The sequence below is a fragment of the Eurypyga helias genome, unplaced genomic scaffold (genome assembly GCF_000690775.1).
Source record: "Eurypyga helias isolate BGI_N326 unplaced genomic scaffold, ASM69077v1 scaffold9896, whole genome shotgun sequence".
In the NCBI taxonomy this organism is placed as follows: Eukaryota; Metazoa; Chordata; class Aves; order Eurypygiformes; family Eurypygidae; genus Eurypyga; species Eurypyga helias.
In genome coordinates this window covers 11307-28097 of record NW_010254654.1, presented here as the reverse complement: position 1 = coordinate 28097, position 16791 = coordinate 11307, and the positions used below count along the sequence as shown (strand labels likewise).

General features: G+C 49.2%; 1 protein-coding gene across 1 annotated transcript; it reads right to left on the bottom strand.

Annotated features, from left to right (window-relative positions):
* Positions 1 to 244: 244 nt before the first annotated feature.
* NWD1 (NACHT and WD repeat domain containing 1) lies at positions 245 to 16599 on the bottom strand. Its single transcript, XM_010153080.1, has 19 exons — positions 16536 to 16599; positions 14332 to 14417; positions 12959 to 13075; positions 11150 to 11433; positions 9505 to 10299; positions 8889 to 9092; positions 8547 to 8706; positions 7318 to 7435; positions 6694 to 6858; positions 5987 to 6181; positions 5422 to 5544; positions 5045 to 5244; positions 4667 to 4909; positions 3662 to 3790; positions 3259 to 3301; positions 2718 to 2867; positions 1822 to 2354; positions 1030 to 1138; positions 245 to 534 (listed from the first exon to the last, which is right to left on the bottom strand). Exons 1-19 carry the CDS (start codon positions 16597 to 16599, stop codon positions 245 to 247), a joined length of 4008 nt encoding a protein of 1335 aa, XP_010151382.1.
* Positions 16600 to 16791: the final 192 nt, after the last annotated feature.

Below are 16791 nucleotides of genomic sequence, written 5' to 3'. Positions count from 1 at the left end.
GGGCTCCGCTGTAGCTGCATGAAGTGTGGATTTAGGGTTGGTTTTCCGTATTTAACTTTCCTACGTGGTTATTACTACAGTGCTTGCAGTGCCCAGGTACCCACAGACTCTGAATAACCACAGCGAGGGAGTTATCAGCGATGTTTAATATTGTAATTCTGAAACACTGAGGCAGAAGGACGGAAAGAGAAACCTGCAGGCTCAGTCCTGGGGGTTTATGCTGCTTTGCCCTATTCTTTGCTTTTTACGCCACTGAACACATCTGGGAGAGCTTGGAGGAATCAGTCAAGCTCCCACAAGAATTTCCTTGGTTGCACTGTCTTTTGCTTGAGTTTTCCCCATCTTTCTTTCTGGATTTTACCGTACATGTTGCCACGATGTTCTGGAGTGGGTCGTACTGAGGAGGGGTGGTCTTAGGACAGCGAAACTTCTCGCGGATTGTATAATCTCCTTTTGTTGTCGCAACGAATCCATCCGCAGTCAGAACAATTCTGTTAGCGGTTGTGTAGATGCACTGTGTAGCCAGCAAGGCACCTGTGGAAACCAAGCTGGGAATAAAGCTTTTACTGGGCAGCAGGACTGGACTTAAAACATGTCACTTCCCTCAAATGGTCCCTTGTCACCTGACAGTACAACGGTCATGTGAAGAGCAAGGAGGAGAGAGGAAAAAATAAGCCGTGTTGCTTGTTTCTTCTTACAGCATTACAGAGGGTTTGCATAGTAGAAACTACAGAGACCTGTTGTGGTGTTTCTTTGCCCATAAACTCGCTGCTGATACTTGGACCCAGACTATTTTTCTCTAGTATGCGCTGGAATACTCCAACTGTAGGGACTGCGATCGCAGCTTCCAGTCACAATGCTAACACGCTGCCTGTGGATCCGGTGTTCTAGCCTCTGTTCTGATACTCGCACAAACTGTTGTTGCGTGGCACGTTTCCCTCCTTACAACAAGAAGGATACTACAAGCCTATTTAACACAGGAAAGAGTACGGACTTTCCTGTAGTTGCTGGCATTTCCCAATTACTCACCGCTTGCAACATCCCAGACTGTAATGGACTGATCCAGCGATGCAGTGTACAAGTACTTAGCATCTTTTGAGAAGCAAGCACAGCAGATGCCTTTCAGGAGAAATGCAGGCTGAAAATGGATGGTTAGGATTAGATGGTTATGCTGGTAAATACAGGTGAAGATGCCTTAGAGTATTCAGTGGTTATTCAGAGCTTGCGAATAGAGGTGATCGGTTAAGATTTTTACAGGAGTGATCCTGGAAGGAGGATGGGAGGTATCACAAAGCCCCTAGCTTGTGTAGCACTGTACAGGAAAGGGAGCCTGGTATTCCTTCTATGGAAAGGAGTAGCTCAGATGTGTCCATGGTGTATTGTCAGGTGAAAGTAACAGCATGAGTCCAACCTCCTTCATCACTTTTTTTTTTTTTTTTTCCCCCTACTGGATTCTCCTGAGCTGGCCCAATTTGCCCCTTCTGTTGCTACTGTTAACTTGGGAAGCCTTGTTCTCTTCACTGGTGCATGCCATCTACCTTACACTGGCTAAATGAGCACTGATAAGCTGTGGGTAAATAACTCCTGTGACGTATGCTTAGCGTCAGTGGTGTTAACAGCGCTCATTCCCTTAGCACTGACACCTCAGTAGGGTATCTAGATGTAAGGCTGCTTTAAAATCAGACCTACATGCTGAGTATTGCTTGCTGCCTCAGTCTGAACAGCTATGTACAGGATTTGGGTGTTCTGGGAAGAGCTGGGAATCCTGTTGGATCCTCCCTGGCCGCTCAGGGCAGTAATCGCCTATTGACACTGTCCTACCGCTGTATTTTTTTCCTGCTGACAGAACTCCAAGTCCCAGAGACGCTGCAGGGAATCTTCACACCCACTGACTGCCCACTGCTCTCCATGGCTGCTTTCCAAACAGGAGATCCGGCTTCTGTGACCTTCCAAAGGAAACACTTGGGCCCGAGGGCAGTCATAAAGGAGTAAGTCCCCATTAGTCGTGCCACAGAGGACTCTGTAGTCTGCAAGGACGGCCGCTTTGGAAATCAGACAGCCAGGGATTGGAGTTTTAAAGGTGTAGGTGGGCTTGTTGATCACTGGGCATGGATCTGCAGGGATAACGTCCAGCACAAGGACGAAATCATCGTAGGCTATGGCAAGCTGCTCTTCCTGCTTGATGACTGGTTTCTGTGACTCTGGAGGTGGGATGCATGCTACGTCCTGCCTGGAGTTCAGTGGGAAGACAAGGACTGTTCCAGATACAAGCCCTGTGAAAAGGAGCTGGTTTTGCTCAGCTATTTCCAGGCATCGCACTTGGGCAGAGGTGTCCAGTGGGTCACACACTTCACCTGTAAACCAGAAGGAAATCAGGAAGACTGGTTTTACTCCAGCTGCACCCAAATGCCCTCCCTCAGATGGGGCTCATGATTGGCTTCATTCTTGTGAATAATTTGCATATTATTCATATTTCCACTTTCCTCATGTCATAATAATAAGCTATTCTGGACAAAAACGTTGGAGAGGAGATTAAAATGCTCTCTGAAACAAACTTTCCTAAATCTCACGCTTAGAAAGAGCAGAAGGGAGCAGCCTGTCCTTGTCACAGCCGCAGAAAGCTAACTCTGCCTTTGCTGCCTCTCCGAGTGGGTTGGTTCCTCTCCCACCCCACACGCAGGCTGAATTTAACGCCGTGTTTCCGAGGTGCAGTTTACCTCCCGTGGCCTTCCAGATGATAACTTTATCTCTGTTTCCAGGTTGGGTAAAACAGACGTCGTTCCCGCCATGGGACAGGGCAGCACAGCCGGTATTTGAGACGGGTGCCAAGGGTTTTTGTCCGTGTTTGTGAGTGAGGTTCCACACCCCTAGGTGGGGTGTGCAGTGAGAGGCAGAAACCAAAGCGCAGCTGCAGAGAGCCAAGAGTGTTACTGGTGCTCCCATGCCATCCAGTGTCAGTCAGCAACCCCTGGTCTGCCAAACTCCACACCTCGGAAAGGTTGGGGAGGGGGGAGAAGTCATCAGTGCCAGAGCTGCTTTTCCTCAGTCCTGTTTAAGAGGTAAAACAATACACCTTAACTAACTTATCCAGAAACATAAGTAAAGCCAAAGGATAACATCCTAACACTGGAAGGCAAAACATTGCTTTTACTGCAAACAAATGCTTGAAGCACCTGGAGCCGTTCAGCCCACTTGCTTCCTTTCCTCTGAAAGATCTCTAATTAATCCTGCACGTTCTGGACTGTACCAGCTGTTTACCTCTTTCTTTGGCAAGAGCTGGTGCTCCAGATGTGTATTCCATCTGCCTCCCGCTCACAGATGGGTAACAAGGCAGTTTTAGGAGTTTGAATTAAAAAAATTTAGACATGAAATTGTATTCCAGGCCCCAGGCAGACACTGGCTTGGGGCTGGCCCTCTGAATTGATAAAGTGTTCTCCATCCTGTGTCAGGAATAAAAGGAGAACAGGAAGGCTTAAAGCAATGAAGAGAAGGGTCAGTGGTCATCACTTCTAGGAGTGTGGCAGTACTAGAACTGCAAATCCAACCCCCAGGCAGGTTGCTGGGGATCAAGATGACCTCCTTATTGGATTGGCGCCGTATTCTGTAAGCTGCATTGTGAGAGATGCTGTGGATTGGGAAGCTGCCCAGCCTTCCCTCCTACCTGGATAGATGCAGCCTGAGAACCAGTAACAATAATGCTGTTGCCAGCAGAGATAACAGCCGTAAGAACCACTCCTTCATGTTCCAAGTCTGCTGCTAGGAACCTGTGGAATCCCTTGGAGTCTGCCAGCTACACTCGCACGTACTCCTCAAAGCCTAAAATAATAAAATTTTAGTTGCTGATATATTGAGCTGGGAAAGTCTCTAATCCCCTTCACAGCATGTCCTTGTGCATACAGTTTAACTCCTGTATTTCTTTAAAGGTAAGCCCAAAGAGTAGCTTAGAAACCATAAAAAATAATCATGCTGGCTTGAGTGATTTTCACTACTTACATCTCACTTATTCCCTTGAGAAAGGGCTCCTGGGACTCAGGCAATGCTCTGCCTTTCACAGAGGGAATTTCACCCAATCTTTGTACAGCAGTTACTTAAGTAACTGCTTAAGTAACAATCTTAAGTACAGCAGTTGACTAAGGCCAGGCTAATGGGAAATTCCACACGCTAGCCCCTTTTAAAGGCCACTTGGCATGTGGGAGAGCAGCTATTAGCAACGCTTTCCTAAGGAATGGGTGCTGTTGAACCTGCAGCAAGAACGGACTCGTCTTCTAATGCCACCACAAAGCAAACCCTTCCAGGAAGCTTCTCTAGCAGACTGTTTCCATCAGGAGAGATCTGCACAAAAATAAGGCAAGAGTAAGACATGAAGCTGGGGTGGCTGAGCTGCCTCTCAGGTGAGGGCAAGAGGATGGATTAGTGCAATTAGTTTGGCCGCATGGCTTTGGGCAGAGCTATGAGGTGCAGCAGGATAGAAAGTGTCTTGGTTGTCCATTTGGGAACAAGGATATGGAAGTGTGAGGAGGATGCTCTGCCCAGCATGGAGGAGGAAGCCCAGCTGGTTACTAGATCTGTTGTCTGGCTCAGTAAACCTCTGGATATTATAAGAAATACTATAAGGAAGTTGAACAGAGATGTGTACCATGGCTAGAGATCCCCTGCTAAATCCCACTATCATCTCCCTTTCCTTCTGGATCAGAACGCTGGAAGCTGGTGTTTCTTCCTGTAGCCCGGGTAGCTGACATTTGGATCTCAGCTTGCCGGTGTTGCTGTTCCACAGCCTCAGCGTGCCTCCTTCAGACACAGTCATAATCACCAGCCTTGGGCTGAATACTGCAGAACACATCCACGCATCGCATGCCTCTCCAGAGATCTGGAAGATGAGTTCTGCTCTCTCCAGGCGCCAAGCATGGATCTAGGAAAGAGGTGGCAAAGAGATAGGTGTAGCGGGGTCTAAGGTAGCTTTTCTGTCTACAGCCTTCATGGTTGTGGCTCTAACTTCTGAAGTTCTTGTTCCTTCAGCACGCTTTACGTTAAAGAGTGGCCATACCTTCGTATCTGAGGAAGAATATACAATCATGTGCCCCTCATCCACATGAAGGTGATGTGAGGGGTCTTCTTCGATGTCCGTGTCCTGGATAATAAACCTTGCTCTGCCAGAAATCAAATTCCAGATGCGCAGACTGTGATCCATGGAGGCTGAAACAGCACAGGTTCCTTTTCCAAACACTTTCACACACCTCACCTCAGCTATGAAATAAAACAAGGGTTCACAGAATGAAGGGTTGTCAGCGCTTTCAGCAGTTGGGAGAATGCTGGCAGCTGGGAGGTGTCTGTGTGCCTGCGGCGCAAGGATGGCCAGGCTGTCCGAGCTCTTCTCAGATATTAAAACAAGCTCTCCAGCCCTGAAAAGTGGAGAAGGCTCACCAGAGTGCCCAGGGAGGGCATGCAGCATCTCTAAAACTTCCATATTCCAGACAAGCATTGAGCCATCCTGGGAACCTGCCACCAGCAGCCGGTAATCGGAACTAAGTGCCATCGCTGTGATGCCTGCTGTGATACAGAGAGAGGAGAGGCTGTTCTTGATACCGCAGGCAGAAAGGAGACATTTTAAGATTGTTAATACGCTGTGTTTCCCCGACTGGAAACCCCCCTGTACTGTCTGAACCCCGCAGTCTGTGCCAAGAGCAAGATTAGGTTCCCTCAGACATATCTAGGTCAGTGTGTGCTTTTGTTGTCCTGACGACAAAGTGACCCACTTTGTCCTCGTGTTGCAGCGATTGCGACTGGGACTGGTGCACGACTGAGCCCAAAGGCAAATGGACTTTTATCCCGCCTTTGTGGAAGCTCACAGGCAAAACTGTATTTCTACAGAAACAGCTGTTCTCTCCTTCTTGCTCTGTTTATTTATGCTGTTTCTTGGATCTCGCTCATAACAGATGGATAATTAGGTGTATTCTCGGGCTGTATCTGTCACCAGGACTAACCCTACCTTTGAGGAATCCGGTGAGTGTTGTGTGTAGGGTCCCACTGGCTGGCTGGAGAAATCCGCACAGTGGAATGAGAACGGGATAGGGACAGGCACCACACCAGCTTCGACACTGCTGGCACAGCTTCCCGATGACCTCCGGGTAAGAAGGCACGAAACCAAGAAGCCTGGCCAGCACTTCTGTGTATATTATACTGGCTCCTAAGAGAGCAGAGACAAGAAAGCGTTTTAGAACACGACTGGTGGGCCTGTGAGCGCTGCCACAGTTGTGTTTTCTGTGACGTACCGTATTTAATGAACTGGGCAGGCCTTGTCTGGCCAGGCACTCGAATAATGTAGGGAAGGCGATGGTGTAAAACATGGGCAAATGTAATGGTGTGGCAGGATTTTTCCCTTGAGGGGGAGGAGTGGGAATTCTGAGAAGAGAAAGGAGCAGCACTGTGTGGCCTCTCATCTAGTTTGTTTTAAAGCTGCGAGGGCATCCAGGTCACTAAAAGGTGCTTCTGCTGAATGTGGGGCAACAGGCGCTGTGGTTATGGTAAACGGCTCTAACCTGTTGGCAACCTCAGCTTCCATGGAATGGGGCCTTTATGAGTCTTTTGATGATCCCAGAACAGGTAATTTTGTCACTGGTTGTAATTCCTCAGAAAAGTACTTGGAAAGGAAAATTTCACTTCTCTCCCTGGGTCGCTCTCTGACACGGCCGTTACCTTCAGGGCAGCGTACGCTGCTGACTGCTGGCTTCAGGAGGAGAAGCGTGTCCTGCACGAGGCGCAGCTCTGGACAGCCGATACCTTCGGCACACACGGCAAAGTCATCAACCACGCTCTCTGTTCCAGAGGCAATTATTTTACAGCTGATCCAGTTCATATTCCCTGCAGAACGAAATGCTGTTAGAGCAGAGAACATCAGCCCTGAGAATGCACAGTTACTCTGACAAGACTGAAATAAAAAATGCTTGTTTTGGGTGAGGAAGAGGAGAGAAGGATCAACAGCCGCCAGCAGAGGAACTGGGACTCATTGCTGAGGAAGTGGAGAGCTGCCGTTGCTCCGATTCAGTCTTTAGCCTCTTAAATGCTCTCTGTATTTTTTTTAATGCAGTTTTTATGTTTCATTCTCATCTTTGGGAGGATCTAGATGATTCCTTTTAGCTACTAAAGGAGTGTGGTGATAATTTGAGGATAACAGTTCATAAAAGTTTGCCTATTTCTCTTTTTCAAGTTCTCTTCTCACAGCGGGTAGCGATGCTGTGCAGAAAGGGGGTGATTCTTACCTGTGGCTGTAGGCATGAACCTCTGCAGAGCACTGTATACCCCTTCTCGCCCGGTCCTTACCCAGCACATCCTGCTTCAGCTCCTCAATTCGTCCAGCATTAAGTAAATGAAATGGCAATTCACTCAACGTCCTCAGGTTTGCAACAGAGTCAGAGAAACAGAGTGGCTGAGGAGCTACCTGAGAGTAACCAGAACGGTGGATTTGAGACATGGCTTGGGGATTAATGTGTTTGCTTTCACAACTTCAGCGCTAGGTGGTATCTTGTGGTATGCCGGACAGCACTTCCACGATTTTCATTGTTTTCCTTGTTGTGGTTTAATCCCAGCCAGCAACAAAGCACCACACAGCCGCTCACTCACCTCCCCCTTCCTGCAGCGGAGGAGGAGAATCAGAGCAAAAGACAAGGAAAGTCATGGGCTGAGATCAAAACAACTTAATAATTGAATATGAATAAAATAGTGATACTAATAATACTAAAAATACTAACAATACTAGTAATAATATGTAATGAGAATAATGGAAAGTAAAATAAATGGTACAATTGCTCACCACCTGCTGACTGATACCCAGCCAGGTCTTGAGTAGCAGGAGCCCAAGAGAGATCGCAGCAGGGTCAGAGTGAGTCCCAGGAGCGAGAGCACAAACGAGAAAAGCAACTAACCAGTGACATGGCGCCCCCCCCAACTTATATACTGAGCATGAAATGTCCCTTTGGTCAGTTTGGGTCAGCTGTTTGGGCTGTGTCCCCTCCCAGCTTCTTGTGAAGGAAAAGTTGGGAACACAGGGGCAGCATCAGAAACTGGAAAAGTCCCTGAATTGGTACAAACGCTCCTCAGCAACAACTTAACCCAGCAGTGTAATCAATACTCAGCGCAAATGCAGAACACAGCCTCATGCTGTGAAGAAAACAAACTGTCCCGACTAAACGCAGCACATCCTGTTAGCTGGAAATGTTTTTCATGACTCTAAATTTCTCTTGCTACAGTCTGAGGCAATCTAATCTGTATTTTGCATACATGAATAATAAATTCCTTCCTTTCTTGTTGCCTTTTACATATATGAAGACTATATAACAGTGTTTGTAAAATGACTGTAGATCTCCTGGGTTCAAGATACCTGTTTAAAAAAAACCCCTATCTATATAGTTTTGACATTGCTGAAAGCACTGAATAGTGTCACTGACTATTTTCTCTGTTGCCTTCTGATTTCAGACCCTGTCCAGCAGTCTGGAGACACAGAGCCTGGTCCAGAGCTAACAGGTATGGAAATGCCTGCTGCTATTCCTCACCCTCCTGTCAGCATTCAAAGTCCTGCCAAAGTGTGGCAATGTGAGTGGTTTCTTCATTCCCCAGCTCCAAGTCCCCTTGAAGAAATCTGCCAGGAGAAAATGCCTCTTGATTTGGTCCTGTTTTGATAGATAACGGTTCTGCACTATTTCAGCAAATTGCCTGGGAAGGGAAAAAGTAATGGATGTGCTGGAACAGGCAGCTAGGGCCAGGCTTGTTCTAGAATCACAGCATTGACAGGGTTTAAGACTGGAGAGGAGTCTCAGCAGGGTGCCCAAAAGCCCAGGATGGGGACATCCCATACCGGGGGGTTTGGCTTCTGCTCCTCTGCCCTCTGAGAGTACCTGTGTGCAAAGCGAAGAAGGGTGAAGCCGTCTGCCTTCTGTTCCGCCAGGCACTCTCCCATGTCGCTGCGTAGCCGTGCCCAGTGGAGAGGAGGAAGGCGCAGGATGGTTTTACTTGAAGGAAAGTAGCAGTGGTGAATCTCTGAGAGAACTTCATCATCAAGGGATAAAATGTCCTTCAGCTCCATGTCTGACAGCCCATTTCTGCAAGTGAAGTGTGTTGTATGAAAGGAAATGATTTATTGTGCTCATTACTGTTTACGCTGATATCCATAGTGGGAGGGTGAGTGATCTCTCTGGCAGTTCAGAAGTGCTGGACATGAAAACTCTTGCTAGCTCACGTGCACGCATGGCAGTCTCAGCTGAGAGCTTAGACCCTGGATAAGCCATGGAGATGGATTTCCTTTTTCAAGTAATCCCAGAACATCTCCCTTCAAGACAATATTTTAGGTAGGCTGCCAGGTATGAAAGGGATGTTATGCTTGCTAAATCTATGTATGAACATTCACAGGCTCAGAGAACTGAGAACTTCGATGGGTTTTGGCTGTGTTTAGACAGATTCCCTATGAGGAGCAGGAAATAGGGGCTGTTCCATCAGAAATACAGCTGTACTCACTGTGAGGAAGCAATATAGCCAAGCACGTGAGCCACGAGGAGTGTGCCGTGTGACTTTTCCAGTCTCTCGCACAGGCGATGCATGGCGTCCTGGGCTGTGCTAGCAATCACTAGTTCGGAAGGAGGCGTGTAAGATGCCCATTTTCTGGCCTCACGGAAGGCCAGCTTGAAGAGCAGCGCTTGCCCACCCCTGGGGAAGCTCTGGTGGAAATAGGCCCATTGAGCTGGGCTTAGTCGTCGTCTCTCTGACGCTAAGAGCATCTCTAGCATCTCCTCACCTTCCTCGCAGGGTAAGGGTTCTACTTCAAAGTACGCTTCAGCCTCAGGCACAACGTGTTGGAGAGCTTTCAGAATATCAGGCTCTGCTGTGGAAATGGAAATGATGATGTGGGCCTTTGGAGGGCAATCTTCAGGGAGCCAGTGGAATCTGTGAGCGCCATTACCAGGAAGTAATCTCTCCACAGAGTCAAGGAACAACACCAGTGTCCTTGTGCCACAATGGGACACAGCGAGGAGGAGTTTACTGAGGAACAAGACTAAATCACTGCCAGCCTGTTTGGCCTGGGTTGGAGGTTGTGGGAAATCAAATGCTAAACACACTTGGAGGCAGATGTCCCTCAGCAGGCTGTGAATGGCAGAACTGAGCTGGGATGTCCCCAGCAACCGAATCACGGCTACGGTGTCATGCGCTAAAGCAGCTTGCACCCTCTCAGATAGTTTGCACATCACAGCTGTTTTCCCACAGCCTGGTGGCCCATAAAGGATGAGGGCTTTGTGCGTTTTCTCATTGTTCTGCCTAATACGGTGAAAAATGTTATCCAATAAATTCTGTCTCCCACAGAAAAATCTGCAGTGCTTCAGGCACAGCGCAGTGTGGTGGCCCAGCTCCTGCAGAAGTCGCCCCGGCTCCTCGCTGATCTGTCCTCTGTATCGAAGGGTCTCCAAAACCTGGTGATTCGTGACAGCAGCGAACTGCTCACAAAGTTCTTTCAGGTATTTGTTACTCTCCTTGCACTGAGGGTTCCCAGAGTCTTTCCTGTATGCCAGTGTGTGTACTTTGAGGTGTTTGGGGTAACGCCTTGCGATTCGCGCTTTAAGGTTGCTGAGCAGCTGTTTCGCTTCACTGTCTGGATTGTCCTCTCATCCTAACAGCTCACTGTTTGTCCTTTGCTCAGTTTGTCTGTTGGAATCCTCCACCTCTCTGAGGAATATGAAAGCCCCTGGATTGCTATCCTGGGTATTGAGGAGACCGTGTTCAATCTCCCAGTCAATTGCTAAAAACCACAAAACCGAAGGGGGAGATGTGAGCATACGAACACAGGAAAAGCCATCCACCAGCACTAACATGAGATCCCTTGGTCCTTCTGTATTTCAGAGGATGCTAGCAGCTCAGCATTCCCCACGTCCTCTGAGCTGGGTAAACCCCTGGATGTGCTCAGGAAGATAGGGGAAAAAGGAGAAACATTTCTACCTGGTGTTTTAATTATTGTTGGCTAGTCAGCACCAACCTCCTTTCTTGGGATTTGGGATAGGGCAGGTAGTTAGCAAGCCTCTTCCTTCCCTACATCTTTCCTGTTGCTGTCTGGAACCAAACAGCTGTCCTCCCTGAGAGAAGGACATTGCAGCCCTGCCGGAACACACCTGACCGGTGGTAGCAGTGGCTCCGCTCTGGGCTGAGCAGCCCGCACCCCTCTGCCTTCTGGGCCACCATGCGCAGCGCTGAGGCCAGGCGTCTCTCCAGGCAGGGCCAGGCCTGCCCGTCAGCCGGCTGCAGCACGCAGCAGGTGGGCAGCGCGTTCTCATCCCGCCGGTACCGCTCTGTCAGGAGCTGGGCCGAGTCCCCTGCTAGCTGCAGAGTTAGGGCCTCAAATTCCTTCTCCGTGATGAGCCGAGGCACAGTCTGGTGCCCGTAGTTGTCCCCCAGCAGTCCCTGCAACAGGCAAAAAAGGGCTGGCATGCAGGCACTGCTGCCGCCGTGACAGCTGGAGTGGGGCCTGGCTGCTTGCCCTAGCACCTAGGATTGCCGGGGAGGGCTGCCCAGAGAACGTGCTGGTAAGCACAGCGCCCTCGTGGCTTCCATGTTGGACAGGGACAGCCAAGCAGAGCCCCAGCCTGCCCCATGGTCAGGGAGAAGGGGCTTTAGAGCAGCGGCTCCTCAGGCTTTCAGAGTGTGTTTTTGGGCGGGCAGAGAGCGGTGGTGAGGCAGTGGATGCACACAGCAGAACTGGTCTGGGGACGTTGGCCAGTGGTGCCGTAACATTGGCTTTGGGGTGGAGAAGAACGAAGGGAACAGCACTGCGCCGGGGGACTTCTGATGAGGACCGAAGGCTGGGCTGGGGAAGAGTGAGATCCTGAAATGGGGCAGCCTCCCGCATCCATACACTCCGGCAACAGCCGGAATAAGCTCAGAGCGCAAGCCCAGAGTGTAATCCTTGAGCGGTGCCCTTCTGGTGTGCGTAAGGGGAAGAGGGAGTAGTGAGACCCTCGTGGCTGCCTCTGCTGAGATTCCTAGGTACGCTCCGAGACCCAGAGGGAGACGCTGCCTGGGTGCCTGCCCGTGCCATCTGCGTGTGCAATGTGGTGCTCACAGGGGTGAGCTGCAGGGAGCCCAGCCTTGGGGAGCTCCTGGGTGCAGTAATGCCGTGGTGAGCCTCTCCCGGTCTCTGCCTCTCCATTGCTGGCCTCTGGCAGAAGTGGCTCAGGAGGAATCAGGCACAACTTGCACAGATACTTAATTGGTTATTTATTTACTTGTAACTTCAATTATGCCTCCTGGGACTGCGTATTTATTCTCTCTCTTCAGCAAAACTTTCTTTCTCCCTTTCTAAAGCCAAAACAACCTGAGGAAGCAAGCTGACGCTTCTGCCTCAGCTCTGCAGGGCTCAAAGCTCTGTGTGTGGGTTTTTGTGTGGGGCTGTCACCAAAGTGCTCCAGGGAAGCTGAGGTGGGCTGCTGGGGAGCTTTCAGTGGATAGGAGTGGTCAGAGGGATTTGAGTAGGGCAGAGGCATGGAACAGGTATCAGCTTGCAGCGTGATGCCCAGCTCTGTCCCTGGTGGTTGCTATGGCATTTTTCTGGTTCTCTGCACAGGGAGTTTGTGTTTATTCCATTTATTACAGAGAAAACCTCCTCAGTATTGAGGTATTGGGCAGGAAGCAAGCTTGGAGCAACAGCATCTTGCCTTATGTGTATCTCCATCCACCTCTTTCATCTGCTCATCAATGCACACAGCCCCTGTTACCTTCTGCTCTGAAGAGACTGGTCATGTGCCTGTCAGGGCTACTTTTGTCTTTTTAGGGACTACTGGCAGTTACTGACATCTCGGCCCCACCGGCGAGCTGATTTTGAAGCTGCTCAGGCAGGCTCATTCCTTCTGAAAACCACCTTACTTGCCCAGTGGACCTGAGTGCGCCCGGCCCGCCCCGTACGTCCCACTTCAGCCTGCGCCGCACTTACGATGAAGGTGGGACCCGCTGACAGTTTCTGACAGGCTTCAATTTCCTCCAGAGAGAGTTGGGCGTATCTGTGATCAGGGTCTACAGGCTCAGAAATACCCCATTTCAAGTCAATTACCTGCACAAAAACACACCATTTTTAAGATTCTTAGACTAGTCAATACTGTCATCAAAACAGCGACGTGGGAAAATTAAGTCATTCTATCATGTTTTGGTTTTAGATCGGTCTGAACACTAGTGCTACGCAGCTTTAATTACTGCAGCTCTGCAGGAGACACTGAGACACTCAGAATGGCTCAGGAGGGATTTCTGCTGTGAAAGACTTAGGGATTCGGACTGTAGATGGCAAATTAGGACAAGGAACCTCAAGACTGTGGGTTATTTGCTGCAACTTTTCAAGCCTATCTTCTGTCACAGAAGATAAGGATCCCAAACATTTCAATAGCCCCTTTTATGCTACAGGTTCTGTGCAAATTAGTATAATTAGGTAGTTCAACTACCCCTGAAGTATTTCCAGTGGAATTTACACGTGGAACTTTTTTTTCCAATTGAATATAGTAACAAAAGGATGATGGATACCCTTGTGTCCAGGTGCTTGCATAGGGTTGGCCACCGCCACTAAAATCTCTACTCAGAGATTTTAAAGCTCTACTCGGAGCTCTACTCTGCTCTGGTGAGACCCCACCTGGAGTGCTGCGTCCAGCTGTGAAGCCTCAGCATCAGAAGGATATAGACTGGTTGGAGCAAGTCCAGAGGAGGGCACGGGGATGCTCCAAGGGCTGGAGCCCCTCTGCCATGGGGACAGGCTGGGAGAGTTGGGCTTGTTCAGCCTGGAGAAGGCTCCGGGGAGACCTTATTGCCCCTTCCAGTGTCTGGGGGGGGCTACAAGGAAGCTGAGGGGGGCTTTTTACAAGGGCCTGTAGTGACAGGACAAGGGGTAACGGGTTTAAATGGAAAGTGGGGAGGGTTAGACTGGATATCAGGAAGGAATTCTTCCCGCAGAGGGTGGTGAGGCCCTGGGACAGGTTCCCAGAGAAGCTGTGGATGCCCTATCCCTGGGAGTGTCCAAGGCCCGGCCTGATGGGGCTTGGGGCAAACTGGTCTAGTGGAAGGTGTCCCTGCCCATGGCAGGGGGGGGGACTGCATGGGCTTTTAGGGCCCTTCCAACCCAAACCATTCTGTGATTCTGTGAAGATCCATCCAGCTCAAGCATACAAATATACTCCATGTAAGAGTTCTAGGGAATAGGTACAGCAGTATTTGACTCCTAGGAGGATTCTAAGGAAATGGAAAAAACTTTTTTGGTTTTTTATCCCTCCATCCCACATGTTTTGATGGCCTTTGGACAGGACAGACAGGAGAGAAGTGATTTACCTCAAGCATTAGGCCGTGCTTCTGACAGAAGGCCTGTGCCTCTGGGTAGGCTTTCTCCAGGAGGGTCTCTCTTTCTGTAGCCATGTCTGCAGGGAAGGATTTGTGAGGCACACCGGAAGTTAGGGCTTTGGAGCTGGGTTTTTGCTTTGTGTCTTGTTAGACATTACAGCAAAAACGCAGTTTGTGTTGCTGTTATCTGATCTGTGGTGTTTCACCCCGATGGCGTTGTGGTTAAGTCCTGTAAAACTGTGGTTTCCAGATGTCTGCAGACTTGTGCCCACAGTGCTACGTTACCGATGCGAGTGCGTTTTCAAGGTTCCAGACCGGCTTGTCCCGCTGTGGGTTTTATTTGCTAATATGCAAACTCTGGATCTGGAAATTTTGGATTGCATAGTTACAGGATACAATACAGCAGCATTGATCCAGAAAAATACATTTCTTACATCTTACTGCAGGAAATCCTGCAGCCTATTTTAAGACCACTCAGGCACCCTGTTGGCCATCTCAGCAGTGATAAATAGCCACAATAAAAGGCAATTCTACCCACAGGGAATCTTTTCATACAGCCTCAAGTCTGTGAAATTGTTATGGCCGCTTCCCCCGCTGTGCTTTTTACAGGAGAGATTACCACTTTCTAGAAAAATCCTTGTGCCACCTTTTAAGTGACATACGGAATTAAATCAAGCAGCAAAGTAGGTAAATTCCAGATAAACTAAGACAAAGCAAATAGGAAGAAAAGTAAGCCCATCTATGCACACAAACGCAAGTACGCATGCTCACTCCCGGCGCCCACATCCACGCACCCTCTCCCGCTCGGGGATGCTTTCCACACCTGCAAAATGAAAAGACAAGTGGAATATAAAGGACATTATTCTCCTTACATATGTTTCATCATAGGAGATTATACTTTCTTCAGAACTGGAATATTCTTTCCTCAAAATTATTTAAACATTCACGGCACTATATAATCATGTGGTAGAGTAGTACAAGAGGGAATGCTAAAATTAGGATGGGGAATGGCTGTATCTGCAGCTTTCCTTGGGACTGTTCTAAGTGAAAAGTGATCCCTAATGAAGTCTGTGCCAGTGTCAGATGAGGAGAGGGCTCCCTTGGGTTAGGAATTATCATGTCTGCCCTGCTGTCCAACAGGGAGCAAGCACTCTCATGTCATACTCCTGGAATAATTCATTAGCCCTCAGCAAGGTTGCAGTAGTTGTGGGAAATCCTTGTATCGCCTTACAAGCCAGCCCACGTGACTTCCAAACTTCACGGAGAGAGTGGGTTGAACAAAAGTCTGTCTTTTGCTGAGAATCCAATCACATCACATCCTTCCTCCCAAAACTGTTCCTGAAAATCCACGAGGTCTACCACAACTTGGACAGGTGGTGTAGGTAAAATCTTAACACTGTGTCCTTCTATGCCCACTGGTCTCAGACTGTCTGCAGTTCTCGTACACTGCAGGAACCGTTCTGTAAATGCTGATCTACCTGCTTAGCCTGGAAACACCTCGCTGGCCACACCGCGTATCCTCACGGTATCTCCGACTGGAGGAGATGCTGCTGTATTTCCTTTCTTTGGAAGGCACTTTTTGCGGAATTGAGAGCCCATCTAAGCCTAAGTCTTCTTAATTAAAAATGGAGACAGAGTAAATGATTTTCAGAAGCAGAATCTGAGCTTTGTAATTCCTGAAAATCTGAGTCATTGCTACCCACTGCCAGTTACCACTTTAGGAGCTCAGTCTGGCAACCATGTCCCAGCAGGCAGAGGAAGTGGGAAATATTTGGAAATTGTCCAAGAAGAGAAGTTCTTCACAAATATGTCTTGCTGTTAGGGCGGTGGATGGGAAGCAAATGTGTGCTGCCCAGCGTTTCCAGAAGGCCTGCTGCTGCGTGCAGACAGGCGCTGCGCTGGGCTACCGTCACGCAGTAGTGCCCGCTCTGAATTTGGCCCCACTGCAGATGCCGGTTCCTGAACTGATGCAGGATTCTGCCATCTCGGACACGTTCCAAGTGCAAAGTGAGTGTGACTGCATGAAGCTCTGTATAAAATGCAGCAGATCATCGGCATCTTCGCTTTCAGATGAAGCTGCAAGCTTACAGCTTCTCTGCCGAGCACAGCGGTCTCGCCGCGCTGTAACGCTTTGCAGACTCTCGCAGAGAGTGCCTGATGCCTGCATCAGCTTCACGACTTTTCCGCTTTTTTACCTGAAAACACCGAGCTGATGAAGACTCGGACCAGGCTGGAAGGCTGGAACGGAAGAGGAACCATCTTCCCACAGAGAAGATCCCGGCGTGTGTCTGGTCTGAAGCTCATCCTGCTCTCTGGACCCCCTGAGTTCTCCTCAGCAGAGACAGCTCATTAGAGAGGAGATGACTAACGGCAATGAGCACCAGTCAGTGGTGCCCCTCTCCAGAAAGCTGGCTTGCTCCTTCTTTTAAGGAAAGCCTGGGAAGATCTCAG